The following is a 21,306-nucleotide window of genomic DNA, read 5'->3' as shown; positions in this document are numbered from 1 at the left end:
AAATTATACTCGAAAGTAAGTGTTAAATCGCGAGGGTAAAGTGGATAAGTACCTACTGAGAGATAATAATATATCTATTAAATCTTTACTTAAAAATTTCTTTTAAACTTGTCTCTTAAGTTAATTTAAAACTGACTGGGGCGGTAGAGATTAAATATTTTATTTAAGTTTCCGTAATCGAAAAAAATTGCCATTTTATATCTGTACGTCCACCCACAATGTCGTCCATTCATCTCCCCGACGCATTTATACATTACTCACGGCTCAAGTATCCGATTATATAACACGCAAAATTTCAATTACAACTTGTAATTAGTTTTTCGAGAGTTTTTCTTTCAGAGAGGGTGAGAGTGGAGGTGCTGGTGTGGGAACGAGACAAAGGATTCAATCTCTCGTTTTCACACGTGCGTTGTGCTTTGAGTAATGTCCATGCCACTTATTTGATTATTTTTATGCAATCTGCGCAGAAAAATGAAGGATTTATTTACTGCAACTCGTACAATGTTAATTAATTTTGCAAAGTCTGAAAAGGGTTTAATCAACTGTTATTGCCATTCTAGTACTATGATCTGTAGTATAAGTATGATACATAAAATCGATATGGAAGATAAAATGTGTTGTTTATGTTGCTAATTGCACGGAGTGGGCAATATTGTTCGTGACCCCTCATGGATTGGCAGTCTCCTTGCCCACTAATGCACGGAAGCCGGGCTATGCGAATTAATGGCAAGAATAATGGCGATCCCATTATGGATTGCCGCCAACATACTTTAGCCATGAAAAGAACCGAAAGTTACATTTGCGATACTCTGAATACTGAGAGCTTGGACGTTTCCCTCCCATGCGGGGGCAGCACAAGGATTGCAGTGGAGGTTATTTATGATTTAAAATATCTATATATTTATATTTAACAAAGTTGACACTGAATCTTCATTACTTTTTACCAACTCTGTCGTTGATTTTTTTCGTATGTGATTATTATTGCTTTGCTTGTACTTTATTAATTTTATGAATTAAAGGTTATTTAAATAATATATAATGTGCTGAAATAATTCATTAATGAACAGCGCAAGGATATAAAATATCTATACATATAATAAATCTGTAGAAGGGTCAATTCTGTACATTGAAAATATTAAAAAAATAAATAGCAGGGGGTGTTACTGGATCGATACCAAACCCAAATATGTGATTAAAAAAATTTTTGTCTGTCTGTCTGTCTGTCTGTCTGTCTGTCTGTCTGTATGTGAAGGCATCACGTGAAAACTAGCGGTTCGATTTCGATGAAACTTGGTATAATTATACCTTATTATCCTGGGCGTAAAATAGGATACTTTTTATCCTGGAAAAATACGTAGAAAAAAAATAATCTTAATTTTTCAGTTTTATCCATAGACGTTGTTCCGTAGAACCGCGAACACACGTTGCGTATTATTATAGGCCTAGCCGTATTTGGGAATTGGGTCCAATAAATATTTATAAGATTTTATTGTCAGAGGTACGCAAAATGGATAAATAAACCATCCACGCGAAGACCGACATCCGCGCGGACGGAGTCGCGGGCGGAAGCTAGTATTCAATAAATATATAATAAAATTTGCGCTCAAGTTGACTCTACAGATTTAGCTGTCTATTGTCACAATATTCCATGTAGAAGTTTTAGAATAGGAAACTCTTTTGAAACAGCTTTTAAGAAAATTAAAGCATTAATAGTAACGCTACCGATTGTATGCTTTAGGAAGGGAAGTGGGTTCGAAGAGCTTAGCGTAAAGATTAAAATCACTGACAATAATAGTGTAACATTATAAGTGTTAGTGTAAAGTTTATTTTCTTTTAGGTATTATTCATTCTTTTAAATAATCATACTTAAGTTATTTTAATTTAATATATTATATTATGTACCTATAAAAAAAATTATACCAAATAAAAACGCCATTTATTTTACACTTAAGAGTTCAGCTCTACATAATCTCAAATATCGATAGAAAGTTTGAAACACCAAAATAAACATATTTATCATTGATATGTTATATAAATAAGCCAACACAAATAACAAACGTATGATCATAAGTACCGGCGTCATTGTAAGAAGAAAGGTTCACTAAAGGTAGATACGTCATCTCAACAATTCTTACATCCACCATCGACTCAGAGCTCGAAGGCCAGCCAACGCGCCTCTAATTGGCAATTTGTTCGAACCTTAGATCTGACATAATGATGCGACTTCGTTTATTTAAATGATTAGACGAAAAGTTCTTTGCAACTTTTTATTACACCCTTAACGTAGCGTCTTATGTGAAGATCGGAGTGTCGTCTTATTATGCCTACGTCACTGTATTTTACAAAATCAATGCATAGTTTTTGTGAAGGAATGATAAAAAATAATATTATGCGATTACACATACATACCTAACTTAAAAATTGCGTGAGTTGTTAATTTTATTTACAACTACATTTATATCATTCCTGTTATAATCCAACACGAAATTTCTTTAAATTGTTAATATTATGTTAATAAAAAAAATCATCTTGTATTAATTATTGTTTGGTGATTTATAAAAATCTCGCATTCGACTTATATTATCGCATTCGACTAATAATTGCAAGACTTATAAATTATTATTTATTATGCATGTATGTACATATTTTGAAATGGTATTCTAGGTATGTATATATATCTATCTATTAGTATATATATATATATTTTAGAATATTTTAAATAAGTATTAAACACAATATCTATTTGTTTCAGTTGTTCACTAAAGGACTCTACCTGCTACCTATATGTATGACCGTCCGCGTCATGAGAAACTTTTTTTCTGAAATACATACCTTTTAAATTTCGTTTTAATAAGGACATTTTCATCTAACTTTTTGAACATTTAAGATAGTTAAATATGTGTTTGATGAAATAATATTTTTATTTTTCTCTTTGTTTTCTAAAAACTCTATTTGGTGAAAAAACAAACAAAACAAATTTAAAACCTTTGCATTAGAACACTTATATAAAAAAAGTAACGAAGGTATATTCCTACTAAAATCTACTATCTTATATAAACGACTTTTTTCTATTTATTGTTTATATTTTAGTAAAATTCTAGCTGACATTTATTAAAATAACTTATTTTATTAGTTTATTTATGTTTCCATGCTATTGAATGAAGCGATCTCGGATCTAATCTACGAACACAAATTTAAATAAATTAAGATTTTATTATCTTCATTTGCATCATCTGCTAAGTATTTAGAACAACGTTGTAAACACGCATAAATTATGTTAAAATTTTAAATTATAGACTTCTTTGACGTGGTCATCAATTTCGTTGCATCATAAAGCCGTGCGAATAATATTCGTATGTAATTGGATGTGCAAATTAAGTTTCAACTTTCTATTAATATCCTGCTAATATTCTTTTGAATTTAAATTATATGTATGAGTATACAGTGGAGTGGTTTACTTTGGTGTCGTAGGGCGAAAGTCGATTACACCGGTCATTAGCTGTCAGCACACGGACTAATTAATACAACGTTTTCAATAAAACCTCGGATAAGATTCTTTACAGCCAAGAGAAAAATCTGAAATTTAATTAAAAAGTTTAAGTGAGTTTTCACGGGCGGGCGTGCTTCTCGTGTTATAATAACTCAAGCGAATTCTATTATTTTTACGCGGCAATATTTTTTAGGATCTCTCATGATCTATAGGTATTAAACAATTTAATTCTCACGACCCTTATTATCATTTTTAAAATATGCGCAAAAATACAGCTCTATCACATCTAAATTTATATTTATACACTTACTGTAAAGAGAAGGAATGGAGTTTGAATTTATTTATTTTTACATTTCTTATTTCTTATTAACCGACTTCAAAAAAAAGGAGGAGGTTATCAATTCGGCCGGTATATTTTTTTTTTTTTTTTTTTTTTTTTTTTTATGTACACCGATTACTCCGAGGTTTCTGAACCGATTTACGTGATTCTTTTTTTGTTCGATGCGGGATGGTGTCGAATTGGTCCCATAAAAATTTTATTCGGCTAGGCCCAGTAGTTTTTATTTTATGAGCATTTTTGTCTGTACTCGATGACTTAATTGGAATGTAGCAAGTAACTTTGATTCACTTCCCGGTAACCGATTGAGCTGAAATTTTGTATACGTATGTAAATTGGATAGCGATGAAACATTATCATGACATAGAGCTGATTTGATGATGGAATCGGAAGGTGGCCATAGGAACTCAGTAATATATTGACTCAACTTTATCGAGTTTGGGCTCGTTTGATTCGTGTTGAAAATTACACTAAAAAGTATTAAATAAAATTAACTGCGTTAAAAACAACCGACTTCAAAAACGGAAAAGTAAAAAATAAAAAAAGATTTGATATTATTAATTACTACATATTATTTAGATGTGCTATTTATTAAATAGGTTTGAAGTCGGTGCCAAACACTAAGCACTTAGTATTAAGCCCGTGCACCGACATCAAACCTATTTAATAAATAGCACATCTAAATAATATGTAGTAATTTATAATATCAAATCTTTTTTTATTTTTTACTTTTCCGTTTTTGAAGTCGGTTTTTTTTAACGCAGTTAATTTTATTTCTTACATAGTATTAATTATATATATGCTCTTTTTAAAAAAAAGCAAATAAAACATATGGACGACTGGCGTCATTATGGTGTGCGCCGGCGTCGCTTGTTACACAGAAATACGCACACATTTTTGTGAGCTCATTAAAATTACATTACTGCTCTTATTTAAACAGCAAACAACTAAACGACGCTCGTTAATGCGTCTCGTTGTTGGGAATTTTATGGACATTCCCAACGAGCGCGGTAAGCAATAAAAACACGTTAGCGACCTAATTATGAAGAATAAAACACACATGTTTGAATTTGTGTTCTCAAATGTATTCCAAACATCAGGCTGTTTAAACATCCCTAGCATTCTTCATTCCTTTGTATTTAAATGAAATTAAGGCTTCTTGAAATCCGTGGTAGGTAGGTACATTAATTTAGTGGAAATTGTTGAACATATCGAATAAACTTTTTGCATCGAATGAAGCATTTTATAACGATAAAATATTATGTCTTTTATAACATACTCCTTCCATATTTATATTTAAATTTGTATTTATAAATACTCCAACGGTTTATCTGTTTTAATCATGTTATTTTTGGACGAGAGAGTCGTCAAAACGACAAAAAACGGAACCAATTATAAACTGATAATTATAATTTAAATTATAATTTTCTGTGTCATATCAATAAGTTTCTTTGGGTGAGTTAAACGCGTTTGTTTAACAACTTGATGTATTTTTAAGTGTTTTAAAAGATTATTGTTGTCAGACTCTTCGAACATTTTAGCCAATTAGCACAGTGCGCAAAGCCCAAAGTGCGTTTAACTTTTAAAACCCCAAATAACTTAAGTGTACGTGAGAATTTCTGTTAAAGAATTAAGTGAGATTCTTTATTTGATAGGTAATTTACTGTTAAGAGCTTTTTTACTCAGACAGACTTCATTCCGCAAACAAGCCATTTGCTACATGGCTTCATTAGATTGAACATAATATCCAATTATCCTAGCACTTATTGAATAATAACAAAGTGATATTTTTAAATCTTTTAATTAAAGCAGTATAAAAATCAAATAAAAACACATTTTACTTTAAATAAATATATTTATTTACAGAATAACGGCGAAATGAAATTTGTATCGGTCGATGTTTGAGAAAGTTTTATATATTATTACTCTCTATATTGTTAAGTGATAGACAAAACGTTTTAACCTAATTATTACATCTAAATAACGACAGCTCCATTTTTACATAAATTACATCATTCATTGTAGAAATTTTAACGTCCATCAATCTCTATCGTCTGAAAAGTAATTGAAGCATACTTTACAATGTAGAGTTATTACGCACTGATTCACGTGTAAGAGCAAACATATGCGATTTAATTGTTTGGCTTTTTTATTTATTTGTCATTCAAATAATTATTCAGATCTGAAATACCTTCTATAATTCAAATGATATAAAGTAAGTTAATATTATGTATAAGCATTTCAATATTTTCAATCGCATCCGCTTGCTCACATTGAAACACGCAGATTCGAAAAATAAATGTTTATGTATTTACATTTACAACAACAAATGTCATTTCTGTTTATTAACATTCTTAACATTTTAATAAAGCGACGGCGCAAGAAACGGAAATTATAGTCGACCTATTATTTCTAATTATAATATTTATACAATTATACTTATCTACATACCATTGCACCACTTCAGAGTACCAATACAGGTATTATCTAATAAACAAATAAAATATCTTACAGGTGAAGATATAAATCCTTGCAAGGACAAATTATCTTTGGCAAAAATAACATTAAAATAATATCTACGTAACCAATTTATAATGAAATAAAAGTAAATTATATCCACAATAAAAGTTCATACCTTGTATGATAACAACATTAGGTACACTAGTGTACATAAATTTCATAACAATGAGATCGATTTCATCAATTAATTACATTTTGTGGACCTGACTCGTTGTATGAAAGTTCACTATTATGAAGATAAAGTATCTTAACTTAAACCATAAAAATATATGCATCTAATTATTTCTGTAATATAGATAAATTACTCAGAGTGGATAAGAGGCTAAGCGCGAGACGTATTATGTTACAATACCATACAAGCAAGAGTTCGCGTCCTACCCACGCGAAGCTATCTTAACATGTAGACTCAAATCGTATACATAATGGAAATATCGTGTTCTGACAACGTTATCGCGACTCATCCCGGACATTTTCTAAAGTGGCCGGATCCATGGCCCGACTCTAGCCTAATGTACTCCTGCGGTGCTTTTAAAGCATGTTCGTCGAAATACTATGATGTAATTTTGCACTTAGCCGGTTTTACAAATATGTCTCATAGGTACATCTAAAGTTTATCATTTGTCTTTAATACGAAATGCGGTTATTGAAGGAACGAAGTTGAATAATTGAAACTAAACGTGATGTATGGGTTTAATTACATGTTGGGGTTGTTACTATTTTAAATTTTAATGTAATAAAATTGCAACTAATTTCTTCAATTGGCTGATGATGTAATTGTATTGCGGAATTCGTACAGCAGTGCGCCGTCCCAATCTCTCAGTGCGGTTTCACCTGTTGAAAAAAGATACGCATTTGAAAATTAACACCACCTCAGCGATTTATTTATCAAAAGTACCTAGAGGTTACAAAAATGAGACACGTAGCTATATATAAAGCAAAACTGAAAGTTCTTCTTACTTAGGCTAAGCGCGCACCACGACTTTATGCAGCGTGATTATTTTATCGCAGAAATACAACGTATGAGTTACTATGACAATGCGCGCACATGCGTTTAAATAATCGCAGCGATTTTAAAATTGTGATTTGTCACATTTTGCTGCGACTGCTCGCGACGCGATTGTCGCCAAAATGAAATGCAGAATATGAAATTGTATGGTACCGCGCGCACTGCGATAATAAAATCACACACTCGGGCCCGGCAGGCACTTCACTTGTGTTTCGTCTGTCCAACAGTAAACATCGTAGTGGTATAGGTAGGTACTGTTTAGTAAACATAAACTCAGTAATCAGTCAATGGTTTGAATTTATTTATTTATTTAACACTTTATTGTACAAGAAACAAAATATACATAAAGGTTACAAAAATAAAAAAAATAAAAAAGCACAAAGGGCGGCCTTTTGGCGGAATTTTCATTCTATAATAGCCAAAGAATTTTTTGGGATACATCCGAAGTTCATTGTATTTCTGACCCGCGGCATCGCCCGCGCAGTCAAAGAAAAACCCGCATAGTTCCCGTTCCCGTGGGATTTCCGGGATAAAACCGATCCTATGTCCTTTCTCGGGTATCAAAATATCTCTATACCAAATTTACAGACAGACAGAGTTACTTTGGCATTTATAATATTAGTATGGATAAAAGAAACCTTTGACAATTCTATCTGCTGTAAAAGAATGAGTCCAATATAGACGAATTTTCTTTTTTTTTCTTCTTATCCTCCGAAGTAGTAAATAAAGACAAGCAACTTGTACGAAATCCACGATAAAAGTGAGTAAGGATCACTATTAAATTATCGCTGTGCGCGCACCGTACTCTCTGCGATTTTCTACAGCGCGATTTTGAAATCGTGTCGCAAAAATTAAAATCGTGGTGCGCGCTTAGCCTTACATTGTGTTAATTCCCCATAACTATTTTAGAAAAATATTTATTTAACATTTATCTCAATTGTTATCAGGTGCAGCTGTGCATCAACCAACCGAGGCAAGATGTCGGCGCGGCATCGTCGGTCATCGCGCCGCGTCGCACACGTCGGGGTCGGGCGGGCTGCCGTAGCCGCTGGAGGCGTCGTCCGCGCCCGCGCACCCGCCGTTGTCCTTCTCGACTATCGCCACGTTGCCTGCGCACGCGGCGCCGCCTACGTAACCACCGCTGGGTGACTGAAAAAGAGATTACGTTATTTTCTCCTGAAAATTTTTGTCCTTTTTTATAGCATGGAGTGTAAACATTGCATTTAATGCAAATAGTTTAAATTGATTTATAAATTTACATGTAAATAGTTTACTTTAAAATTTATCTACTTCATATTTCAATAAAAAAAAAAGTTAAAAATAACCAATTTTTATGTATTTTACATCGACTTAAACAATAATTCCTTGAGAATTAGTAATTTTATTATACCTTAAGGAATTGCGGAATTTATTTAACAGACACGCTATTTGCTGGTAAAGGCATAATAGGCAACTCCTTTGTCGATGCTTGCCACATCGAGCGGACCACTACCTTCACTAAGCGTTATTACAAGACGATTCCTTTTATAGATCCTCTTATTGCATTGCATACTATAACAGCCCGGTGTATTTTGCTTAGATAAATTAATCTACATTGATACAATGTTTCGTCAAATATTGTATTCGAAACTTTTGCAGTTTCCTACAAAGAGTGTATCTCAAAGAATAGTAGGTAGTAACATACATAATATTATCTCTATGGGCAGTAATGATAAAATACTTATGAAAACAGAATACTACTCTATTATATCCAAGTTCTAAGTATGGTGAGCGCAATCAAAAAGTCGATTAGAAATGTCGTGCGGCTGAATGGGTCCCCCTCCACTCACGCGGCTCATAAAATGAAATAGATTCCCCCACATTCGCATTCCGACAAGCGTTCGTACGAGAAAGATTAATGATCACAAAAGAAACATAATAAAGTGGAGATAGAATCTCCCACTAACAGTGTCCTTGCGGGAGTTATTTACTTCACGGGCCTATTTTTTCACGTGCCCTTTGTTCAGTATGAGACGTTTTATGCGTCAAAACATATAACTTCTTCGAATACATTTAGCTCGTTCAAATAAACAACATGGTGTAATCTGTAATGCTCGTAAATTGCAAACCGCGTAATAACTGAATGCGTATTAAATCGATAAATATATGCATATAATAACGTTAATTGTCGAATGTTCCGTTCCCGAGATAATAACGTTGGTTATCGACTATTAAATTCACAATATTAATCTTACACCAATAGGCTCCGGCTGTTTCGAGTCTCACAAACAATATTGTTCCACGTAAGCGCTAAAGCACTAATAATTGCTCGGAACCCAGCGGGTGGTCGATTCGTGAGAATTGACAGCATGGTATTGTCTGTGTATCATTTATATATTTATTTGTCTACTCTAAGTTGCTTCATGCTATAAAAGTAATAAAGTGCTATTAATAATAGTTGATGTTTAAAATAGCCGTGTAAAGTAGCAGAGATAACTATTTAAAACTATAACATAATAAATAATATAATTTAGTAGGCACCTGTCGCAATTCCTTACATAATCTATGAATTTAATCTTATTATAAGCGAACCACCGATAGCGATGATGTTCGCCTCTAGTCTCTTAATTTATGGAAGAGGATAAATAATGTTTGTTTGCGTAATCACCTGGAGTCCGCTGACTTGTCGCCGGATGTGAGCTAAGCCGCTAGGATTAGCGGCCATGCTGGCAAAAACTAGCCTCTCTTCATAATCATATTCGCAAAGTATTTTGTTGTCACATAGATAAAATCTGTCACCAACGCAGAACCTATAAAAATATTCAACGTTAATCCACGCAACATTTTTAAAATTGTCAATTCATAATAAATTGCAGTTACAAATTTTAGTAAGATATATGGCCAATTACCTGTGATTGCATTGTTGACAAGCGAAACACTCTAAATGGTAAACAAAACTCTTCGCTCGCATAACCATTTCAAAGGCGGGAATTACTTTATTGCACGCCACACAATTGCCAGTAGCACCGAATAACCTGAATCAAATATAATTATTTTAGTATTAAGAAACTTTAGCGAGTATGCGGGTTGCGGGCGAATCTTGATGGCAGTAGAAGATAAGATGAACATTTAGAGATTGGGGACAATTTTATGAAAGTTTACAGGTTTTTTTATATCAGAGAATTGGTCCTCATTATGTTAAATTTATTTCAAAATCGTAAAGCATCTTTTATAGTTATTAATTTAAATGTTATATATTTTTTATGTATTTAAAAAAAGCATCAGAATGACAAGAGTAATTAATAATGGTTTAAACATTTACCTAAGATAATCTCTTTTGCAGAGCATGAGATCAGCTTTATAGTACAATTTGGAGCCAACTTCGCCGAGGCGGCAATCGCAGCAGCCGCATTTGAGACAGTCTTCATGCCAGAACCGTTCCATCGCCTTCAGGAGGAACCTCTCGGTGATGACTTTGCCGCACTGCGCGCACAATCTCGCCCCGCCAGTGTTCCCCGTGACGCTGCTGTTGAGTCCATATTTGTTTTCTTCTTGCTGACCTATCAAAAAATACCAATCAGTTGTTTTCAAACTAAAATTTTACTTGCGATTCGTGCACCTTACCGAGTTTTCAGAACTAATTTTTAGGAAAAACATGAAATGTCTATTTTGTAATAAATATAATTATTCGGTCGTGGACGTTTGAACATTTTAATTACTGTAGCAATAAGGAAATAAATCATAATTCTTATCTAATTGCAACCTCATATAGCTAAGATTCGCAAAGCAGTAACTCATTAATTTAGATGTCTGAGGTCGAGGAGGTATCTAATGCATTCTGTTTCGCTACCAACTGGGATATAATAATTGTTCATAATACGCGGCTCATTATTGCATTTATGTGAGCACAAACGTTTTATGCTACGTAATTGCGTCAATTAATTCGAGCAGACGCGCACGGCGTGACATTGTTAGTAGTTGTTGACGTCATTTAGATGCATATTTTTCTCATGCAAGAAAAAGTTGGAAGACTGAAATGCGCTTAACTATAATAATATAGTCTGAACAGAAAGCGGCCTCAAATTTACCTAGAATGGCAACTATTATTAGTCAGAGTTTTCTTTTTAATGAATTACTTCACCAACTTCACTACACCAATGCATGTAATACCTACCTATATCTGCAAATTAATATGATATCATTAACATTTAGTAATGGAAACGACAATGTAAATGAACATTTCAATGCTAATCAAAGCCATTAAAGTGTTTAAATGGCATCTGTTGGTATAAATATAACACGACGTATAATATTACACGGAGATTATTAAAATCAATATAATTTGATTGCAAATAGCGACTGAACTTTCTTTTCCATTAGCGTGTATCTTGCGTATGTTTATTGAAATTACGAAGGAATACGTGCCGCGGTGCTAGTAGTGCAGAATACAAATAATGTACAAAATAAATACGCCGTTAGTAAACAATCATTTTCAATTTATCGACGCACCGTCCTCATAATAATGGTGTGCACGTCAAACCAATCAAGGATCCAATTGAAAGGGTAACTAAGTGGACATAACTCATCGCAATCGATCACTTGCGCATCGTCCACCGCCGATACATCGCGTTTATTTGAGTCGACGTCGTGACAATAAAGTTAATTGGAGTATATTAATGACGGATCGTTAATAATAAAATAATAAAGATGACTTACAGCCTTTGGGTGTCGCAACTCGCAATTAGTAAGCCGCGGGGAGCGAACGAACGACCGCCCACACGCTAGCACTGGCTTATTTTGTAGCCGTTTTAATTTATATCTCTTTAATTAGCGAACGTAAACAAAGAATATCTTACAAAAAATTACGTTGTACACCATATATCTTTCTCTTTAAATTAATTATGTATGAAATCATGTTTTTAGCTTATTCACAGTGAGATTATGCGCACGTACTTGGAAGAAAAGTAAGTATTATTAAAGAGTTTATGTAGCTAATAAATAAGTCGTATTAACATTTCGTTCTCGGAAATGTGTTAATACCGCGAGATCGCTTGGATTTAAACGGGTAATTTTTTCACGACAGTGTTGGAATCCGTATCGAAGGAATGGCGGGGTTGGCTCCGTTTGATGCACTTGTTGGCGTGTTATGTCCATTTCGGGCCACGCATGTTGTTAATTCTGTAATTATGGATCGGCACGTTATTCTAACGACTACATCAGTAATGGCGCTGCGCAAACTCGTTCATGCTTAGGAGTTGTTATACATATCGATAGTATTATTATGTTATATAGAGTTAGTGGTATTCATACTAATGATGTTTATCGCAGTAAAGATGTTTCTGAATGTTGTCATTATTATACTCGTGCCACTTTTTATTCATCTTGTTTACTGTAGGAATGAGAAACTATTTTATTTAAAAAAAGCATATACGTAGTATACAAATGCATTGGAAAAAAATATTGTATAGTACGTGATACATCACTTATATATAAGTATCAATTACTGGACGAAGTTATATAGGTACCCTATTTAGAAATACAAAAAAGTAATCGTTGAATTAAGCCCGTTTCGTCACCATTAATTATATAATAAAAACATCTAAATCTCTTTCAATGGGAAAGACGTAGATAATAAAATAAATTACAATAGCTATGCACCTGTGAACATTAGCAACAGTGATGTATCGAAATGGCAATACATGCGTGTCTCCACAGTGGGTAACATTCCTTGGATTCAATTAAATGCCAGGTTATTGTAATGAACCCGCATCACGACCACTCCACAATCATTCCGTGCAATTTACAATCGTTTATTGCGTTTCGCAATTAACTTCGCCTTCCCATACTGGCACGTATGTGATGAATAGTCAATGTACGTTTATAACGGAGATATTTTCTACGCATGTATGGTATGAAATGTGTTTAAACCACAAAAGGCATCTATGGGAAATATTTACACTATGATAATGCATATCGGACAATGCGCACTGCAAGAACATAACCATGCATTTCTTGAAACTAATTAATTTTTTCATCGTTCGTAATTCTATTATGTTACAAAGTTACACTCTTACAGTAGGTACTTATCTATTGTTAATAATTGTGTGCGCTTACACATTTTTTATCCTTCGTTACATTTATTATTTACTTTAATGATTAATTATTTTTGAATTGACTATTTCTTTTGTTCTAGGATCATTAACGTCTTCTATTCTCTTTCAGATATTTAAGTTTTAAGAATTTTATTACATTAAAATCTTCCAAATATAATATCAGCAGATAGAAATAAATAAATAAGTAAATATTCACGAAGTCCTTGACAAGCATAAATACTATTAGTTATCCAAACACAATTAAGAGCTGTCACATACAATTATCTAAAACAAACTAATATAATAACGGCATTACAATAATTATGCGGTCAGAGTTTAATATCAAATGCGTTCATGGTATATTTAGTTTCACTTGTCGGTCACTCATTAAACAATGGAGTTGATTGCGTTGTTGCGATATCCATTATGCGGGCTGTAATTAGATTTAACCAAATGCGGGTTTTGCCTTTATAATGAGTTGAACGTAAAAACATAACACGATGCTCGTTCTGAATAATATTACACTTTCTACAAAGGAGGAACGGATACTTCTGTGAATGAGTTTCCATCAAAGTTAACTATCTATATTATTATTTATAATTATTGGTTATTAATAATGATAAAGGCGTAATAAATTTAAATAGATAAATAAAATTTTAGAATAAACCCTTTATAAAGTTTTTAAAAGAACCGTCAGATACATTCTTATTGATTGATATTGATTGTGACAAAGAAATATCACAGTCAATAATAATCATTTTTTTTTAACCAAATAAACTTAATTCTGTTTTATCTTGTATATTCCAATCTACCCCGATTCCCTGATGGTAATATTTTTTGTCATTAAAAGTACGAGACTGTCATCAGAGAAGTTTTTTTTAATTAAAATTATGAAATTGATATTGCCTTTACGCCAAGCTCGCTTCCCGGTTCAACCTTGTGAAAGTTTAAATTAATTTTTGAATTAAGCCTAATAGCAATGGTAAATGATTTCTAAGGAAAGAGTATTATGTTTGAGCAATTAAATTTTTAATTTTCTAAAGACGTAAAACTCTGGGAATTTCTTTTGATTACATTTGTAAATAATAATGGTTGTATTCAAATATTTCAGTGATTTTGAAACATAAAAAAGCTTACAGTAACTTCACTTAATTTTTGATAAATCAGTTGAGGTTTACCGATTTTAGTTAAGTTTTAGTTGGAACGCATACGTTATTCAAGGTGAGCTCAATCAAACGTTGAGTAAGTCAAAACAATCAACGTCATATATTATTTTCCGAGAGAAAAAGCTCCGAGCGCAACTTAAGCCTGACATAAGTGGGCAATAAACTTCAGCCAATTTGGAGATTCGCATCTGGAGGCTCTTATTAAAGCCCGAAAGTTAGTCCTTTTCATCCATCACTCGTAATACGTATGTGAGTTATTGTATGAAAAATTGAAGAATAAATTGAGTCGTGCAGCAGCGGCGAGACATAAATCCCAACTGAGCCCTCAATATTGTTTTAAAGGGGAAGTGGCCATAAATTTTATCAGGGCAGGCCAGAGCCGCGGGCGCCACGTTTGCGCTCCGCATCATGCCCGCTCTGCTTATTCTCGTACCGATGTCTCCGCAATTTTCCGCTATTGCTTCTGCATCCGGCGCTCATGTGAACTCGATGCATTATTATTGCGAACAAATTGGACTCTTTCTCTTGGGCATATATTTCCATCCCCAAAACAAACTACTACATCTTCCGTTACCTAAAAACATTTTATATTATCTTGATGTATAAAATTGGCTATATTATTCAGAAGTTGATATCCAGAAAATATAATGCTTCGCTAAGATATTCGATTTTCCATCTCGACGAATAGCTTAATAGCTGTAGGTTACTACAGGCAAAACACGATTTTGATTACGATAAGGTCGTCATAAAGTGCGGCGGATTTGATTCGCGGAGCTTTTTAATACGTAATCATATTTTAAAATGCATAGGAATTGGGAAATTAATTCCGTATTTATTAGAGTTATTCCATAAGACATATTGTAAGGAACAAGAAAAGTTATGATAAATTAGCTGAGGGTACGTCGTGGACCACAATAAAATTTCGCTTATTTTTATCAATACGATCTGGGTGTCGGACATTTCGCATAAATGTGATATTGCAATATCGTTCGTCCCCTTTTTAATATCGCGACGGACGTTCCTGGCCGGTTTATGGCACAACCCTTCCCGTTTTATTCACGACCTGTTTGTCCTAATATTATAAAAAAATTACGTCAGCGAAATTGGAAAAGTTGTTTCTTGTTATTTGAATTTCGCAATTGTCATTCACATAAAATGTAAAACAGAATGCAAGATTCCTTTGCTTATAATTTTATTATTATTTATTTATGTGCAAATTAAAACGTTTGGTTTAGTTTAGACAAAAATTAACTGCGTTAAAAACAACCGACTTCAAAAACGGAAAAGTAAAAAATAAAAAAGATTTGATATTATTAATTACTACATATTATTTAGATGTGCTATTTATTAAATAGGTTTGATGTCGGTGCACGGGCTTAATACTAAGTGCTTAGTGTTTGGCACCGACTTCAAACCTATTTAATAAATAGCACATCTAAATAATATGTAGTAATTAATAATATCAAATCTTTTTTATTTTTTACTTTTCCGTTTTTGAAGTCGGTTGTTTTTAACGCAGTTAATTTTATTTAATACTTTTTAGTGTAATTTTCAACACGAATCAAACGAGCCCAAACTCGATAAAGTTGAGTCAATATATTACTGAGTTCCTATGGCCACCTTCCGATTCCATCATCAAATCAGCTCTATGTCATGATAATGTTTCATCGCTATCCAATTTACACACTTATACAAAATTTCAGCTCAATCGGTTACCGGGAAGTGAATCAAAGTTACTTGCTACATTCCAATTAAGTCATCGAGTACAGACAAAAATGCTCATAAAATAAAAACTACTGGGCCTAGCCGAATAAAATTTTTATGGGACCAATTCGACACCATCCTGCATCGAACAAAAAAAGAATCACGTAAATCGGTTCAGAAACCTCGGAGTAATCGGTGTACATACATAAAAAAAATATACCGGCCGAATTGATAACCTCCTCCTTCGGAGTCGGTTAAAAAGTAAGTACAGTTGTACGATACTTCATACTATCGATATAGATAATCGTTGGAACGAATTCGAAAATGTAAAAAATATATATTTTATTTATTTTCGTTTGTGGTACATTTAATTTACTTACTTGTTGAATTATCAGGTTTATGCATGGCAGGCGGATCACGAATCATGATGGAACCGTCACTCGGACATTACACAGGCGAATTTTATTCTGAAACAATAGATTATTTCTTTAGAAATAATGAATCTTAATAATCAAAACTACTTTTAACAACATAAAATTTATTATAATTGACAAAATCATGAGAGAGATTCTTATAAGAGAATTTGAGCCCTATACAAGTACAACAGCAACGAGCGACGGACTCGGCGAGCACGCGTCTCGCTGTGAAACCTCATTAGAATAAACGATATCCTCTCCTTACGTCCACTCCATGCGAGACCTTATTACTCCGACAAAATGCCGTCAAACGGCAACAGTGGTCGCATAAAATCATTCAAAATTGAATTCTCTGTACTAACATCAAGGTTTCTTTTAAATAAAACAGTCACGAATAAGCCGACATGCAGATTCATTGTTCTGTATATCAAGGATACAAGGTCCATTTTCAAATGATATGTAAATAACAAGCAAGAGCTAGAAGTAACTCCCTTAAAGGTTGAAACGTCCATGCAAGCTGTAAATTGAAACTCGAAGGAGGCACTAATAACTCTTGTGAGTTGATAGTTCAGCTGCTATCTAGTGAGGTTATCTATCCCACTTATTGTTCCATGTATTTTATGATGACGGATACGTGCTTTTAATAATGCTGCTTATATTAAAACAATGTATAATAAATACCATGTCGAGATTACCTACTGTTAGATGAATCATGGAAGTAAAATTATCACGTAACAGCATTTCAAAAGGGGATATGTCAAATATAATGAAGTTTATTGCCAAATCGAAAATCCCATCAGCACCTGTTACAAAGGCAGCTATCAAATTACTCGCGACATATCCGCGGCGAAGCGAGCGCGCCTCAATCCATAAATATGGTATTCGTTATGCATTTCTCATATTCATGAATCCGTTTTATTGGCCTCAATAAAATATGAACATCTCAGAATGGATATGAGAGAGCGAGCAAATCTAATATGGATTGCTGTGCGCCGGATTCTGTCCGATTGGTGGGCGAAGATATAACCAGCTGCGCCGTGTACCAGAGTGCCAAGTAAATTTTATTATTTTATGATTACTTAACACTTTTATTATCAATTATATTGTAGCAATGTAATAGAGTAATTAAAAAATATTTTTATTGATAAATTGTAAAAACCAAGTAAAAACGTCGTGAGTTGTCACGTAGATACATTTCATCAAATAGAAAAAGATATAGTGACAAGTTCCTTTCAAGACACAGTCCCCTTTAATCCGTAATACGAATTTAAAGGCAACTGTCACACTAAACCAGGGGTTAAAAAAGGACAGCTTTTCGTCGACGTGTCAAAAATTCAACAGAGCGCCAGGATAAGTGGAATGGATGGCAGCGTCCCAAGCCCGAATAAAATATTCTATGTCAAATCGTACATCACCGGCTCTCGACTTGTTCTCACCGAGAGTGCTTCGCGGAAGTCTCTTATTTATTCGCTTTTATGTCAGATACAACACGGTTCTTTTGTGCCCTTCCGATTTATCAACATCCATTAAAGCATTTTATGATAATACTATTTAGTTTAAATACATGAGGCCATAGAGTTCAACCAGAATGCCGTGATCTTTAAATATCAATGTAGTTTATAGAAGTTGCAACTTATGCAAAATATATCGCAACGTATGCTCAATAATCCTACCTAATTAATTAAATTAACCGGAATGTACACAAAAAAAATATATGCAATTTGGGGAGTGCGGTAGAAGCCCATTTAGTCATTACGGAGGGGCCTGTGGCGACTATCTACACCTAGGTACATTCAGAAACCGCGTTATCAACGTGATCAATTAAGCAACATAACGTTAAAATCACCCCAGCCATCAATTACGTGGTCGCTCATCGCGTGGCATATAATGGACATTACCATTGCAGAAAATCATATTGAAATCTTAAATATTTAATTACCAGTAACGTGTTTATTTACATGAAATGGAATACTTTCGCCTGATAATGAAAAACTAATTTGTTAGGCGCTCCCTTCTGACTTTCCACTGATCGAATTCATTATTCAACGGTAGCGAGCAATTAAACCTCCACTAATCAATCTCAAACTTCAGCGAGAGCTGAACTCTAATCAAGAAAACTCCCATTCCGTGAAAGCTTTTCGAACAAAATTTAACGTAATTAAAAATGTAAATTAAATTCCTAGACGCTTCCACAAGCATCACGTCGGCTCGCGTCGCGTTGAGCGCTCCGGGCTTTTGATTGCAGCTAAAAGGTTTGGGATTAGTGCGCGAAAGAGCTTTCAGTGCATTTGTAGAGCTTTTAAGTGGGAAGCTTTCGCTTAAGATACTTACATACAATGTAAATTTTATGTACCACTTCGTAAATGTGTGGCATTGATTTGAAATAGCTTGTGTTATAATATCGAATGTTATTGTTGTTCTTACAAATATTTGAAAGCCTAGTTTCGTTATTAATGTAAATGTCAATAAAAATGAATTCCATAAAAGCGAAAGATATTTGAGTATAAAATTACGAAAAGGGTTGCAGATGGGGAGGTTGTATGGGTCAAACCAAGCAAGGAAGTTCGGTGTCCGGAAATAAACCGTCCGTAAAATTGTCAATTTCAGGAGTTTCAGCGCTTGGTTTAGACAGTTTTGAATAGTTTAGCTTCATGTAACTCATGATCATTTATACGGATATTATTATACTTTAGCACGAAGTGTCGTATTAACAATTATTATTATAGTCCTTAAAGCACTGCTTGTTACTTATTTTATACTTCAAGGGGTGTACTGGTTAATTTTACAATTGTATATCCGAACTCAAATGAACGTTTAAATCGTGCTCTTTATAAAACAAAACAATCGCGTGTCAGCAAAATACGCAATGCCATCTGGGTGGGCGCCAAAACAATCACTGTTATTCAGTACTTAGTTGTACACTATGCACAATACGGTATAATAACACTTTGATATTTCTTTTTTATTTCCTTTTATTATATTGTAAGCGCTTTGTACTCCAATTTTAGATGTTGGCTCTTAATTTACACTCTAGCAATATTTAGTGCTTCGGTCGAATTGTCCTAGCTATTATCTGTTTCTGAACACTTAATGAAACGTTTTAACTGATTTGTTGACACAAATGACAAAAAAAAACAGATGTTTTCCCAAATTTATATGTATATTAAAAAAACAATTACTTAAATATCGTTGATATAATAATTTTCGATAGAGCTTTGATAAAGGTTCATATTATATAAGGATAGATGATCTCTATTAAAAAAAGATCAAAAAATCGAGCTATATGTATATTTAGTGTCCATATCACGCTCAACTTATAATGAACGATCGTTGCTCCCGAGTGTTGAATCTTGACCCCCCCTTGGACTGCACACGAACACATTTAAACCCTCGCGCTTTTTGAACTGAGATCATCGCGACGCTCATCCGTGAAATTGATTCTCGACGAAAGAAAAGACGAAAAGATAAATAAAAAGGAAATAGGAAAACACAAGCCAAGATTTGGCGTGAAATTGTTTTTCAGCGCCCGCCCACCGCCGACGCGTCTATGGCTCCCGCCTCGAGAATTTCCCAATTACACAGTGTAAATGTATTTACTTCATTATGTAGGTTATGCGTTTATCTATTACGTAAAATGAGTTTCGCTAATGTGATGGATCTCTGTATTCAAACTCATACCTATTGTTTACATACTATTAAATAATTTTATGGAAATTTATAGTGGTATATTAATTTTCACGATTTATCCGATATTATTAATTTTATGGCAATATTCGCTATTGCCATAAAATATGTTATATTGATGTGTTTGTAAAGGGACTAGCATGCGGCTCCACCGATTTTGTCGGATCTTAAAACACTGTGACATCTCATCCACTACGTGATCCATTTGCCGAAGTAAGAAGCAATCTCATTCAATACCCGGCCTCCCTCCCCTCGCCCCGCACCCAATGCTATTAGGGTTACTAACAATGCGATACTTTGTGTGCGACGTATCACGAAACGCTATAAAACTTCACATTTCTCGTTAACAAGTTTTATAAACATGTTATTATGCCGCGGAATAGCTTATAAGCTTACCGGTATTCAATGTTTATTATTTTTGAACTTCAGTGTTATAAGATCTCTATACAGTTGAGATATGAATATAAAAAGCTAGAGAGACAACTTTTATAAATGGTAGTTTACCTATATTCCTTTAAAAACAATAATACCAACATTACGTAAAGTAAACGTATGTACTTTTTGTACATTATTCTATAATACTTTCTATGTGCCATTGTATCATCAATTAACAAGAATTACTAAAATTAAACATAGGCGTTTACTTAGTGATTGTTCAATAACGCTGGCAATATGAAAACTGAAAGTACAATGAAAGTCAGCTTTTGACAACCCTAGTTGCTATTCTGTTACGGTCGGTAGTATCGCTTTCCTCGATTGTATTACATTCAGCTGCCCTTTTCATCTACATACCGTTTTGTAACCGTCAAGACAATCACCGGCATGTGATACGGTGCTAGTGGGTATCATATTAGGTATATTAACTTAGACTTATTTATTACAGTATAAAAGTCATCACACTATTCAAGACCA

At 33.6% G+C, this 21,306-nt stretch overlaps 1 protein-coding gene across 1 annotated transcript in view; it reads right to left on the bottom strand.

Annotated features, from left to right (window-relative positions):
• Positions 1 to 5,662: 5,662 nt before the first annotated feature.
• LOC123691796 (LIM domain only protein 3-like) overlaps positions 5,663 to 21,306 on the bottom strand; it is a 30,672-nt gene continuing 15,028 nt past the window's right edge. The window contains exons 2-7 of the mRNA XM_045636355.1: positions 16,675 to 16,761; positions 10,655 to 10,892; positions 10,242 to 10,367; positions 10,001 to 10,142; positions 8,323 to 8,502; positions 5,663 to 7,178 (exon numbers count right to left, since the gene is read on the bottom strand). Of these exons, the coding sequence (XP_045492311.1) occupies positions 8,353 to 8,502; positions 10,001 to 10,142; positions 10,242 to 10,367; positions 10,655 to 10,892; positions 16,675 to 16,720 (702 nt within the window). The 5' untranslated portion in view covers positions 16,721 to 16,761 and the 3' untranslated portion in view covers positions 5,663 to 7,178; positions 8,323 to 8,352. The remainder of the gene's footprint in view (positions 7,179 to 8,322; positions 8,503 to 10,000; positions 10,143 to 10,241; positions 10,368 to 10,654; positions 10,893 to 16,674; positions 16,762 to 21,306) is intronic.

The sequence above is a fragment of the Colias croceus genome, chromosome 5 (genome assembly GCF_905220415.1).
Source record: "Colias croceus chromosome 5, ilColCroc2.1".
Classification (NCBI taxonomy): domain Eukaryota; kingdom Metazoa; phylum Arthropoda; class Insecta; order Lepidoptera; family Pieridae; genus Colias; species Colias croceus.
The sequence above is the reverse complement of the archived record's forward strand: the minus strand, read 5'-3'. Positions and strand labels throughout refer to the sequence as shown.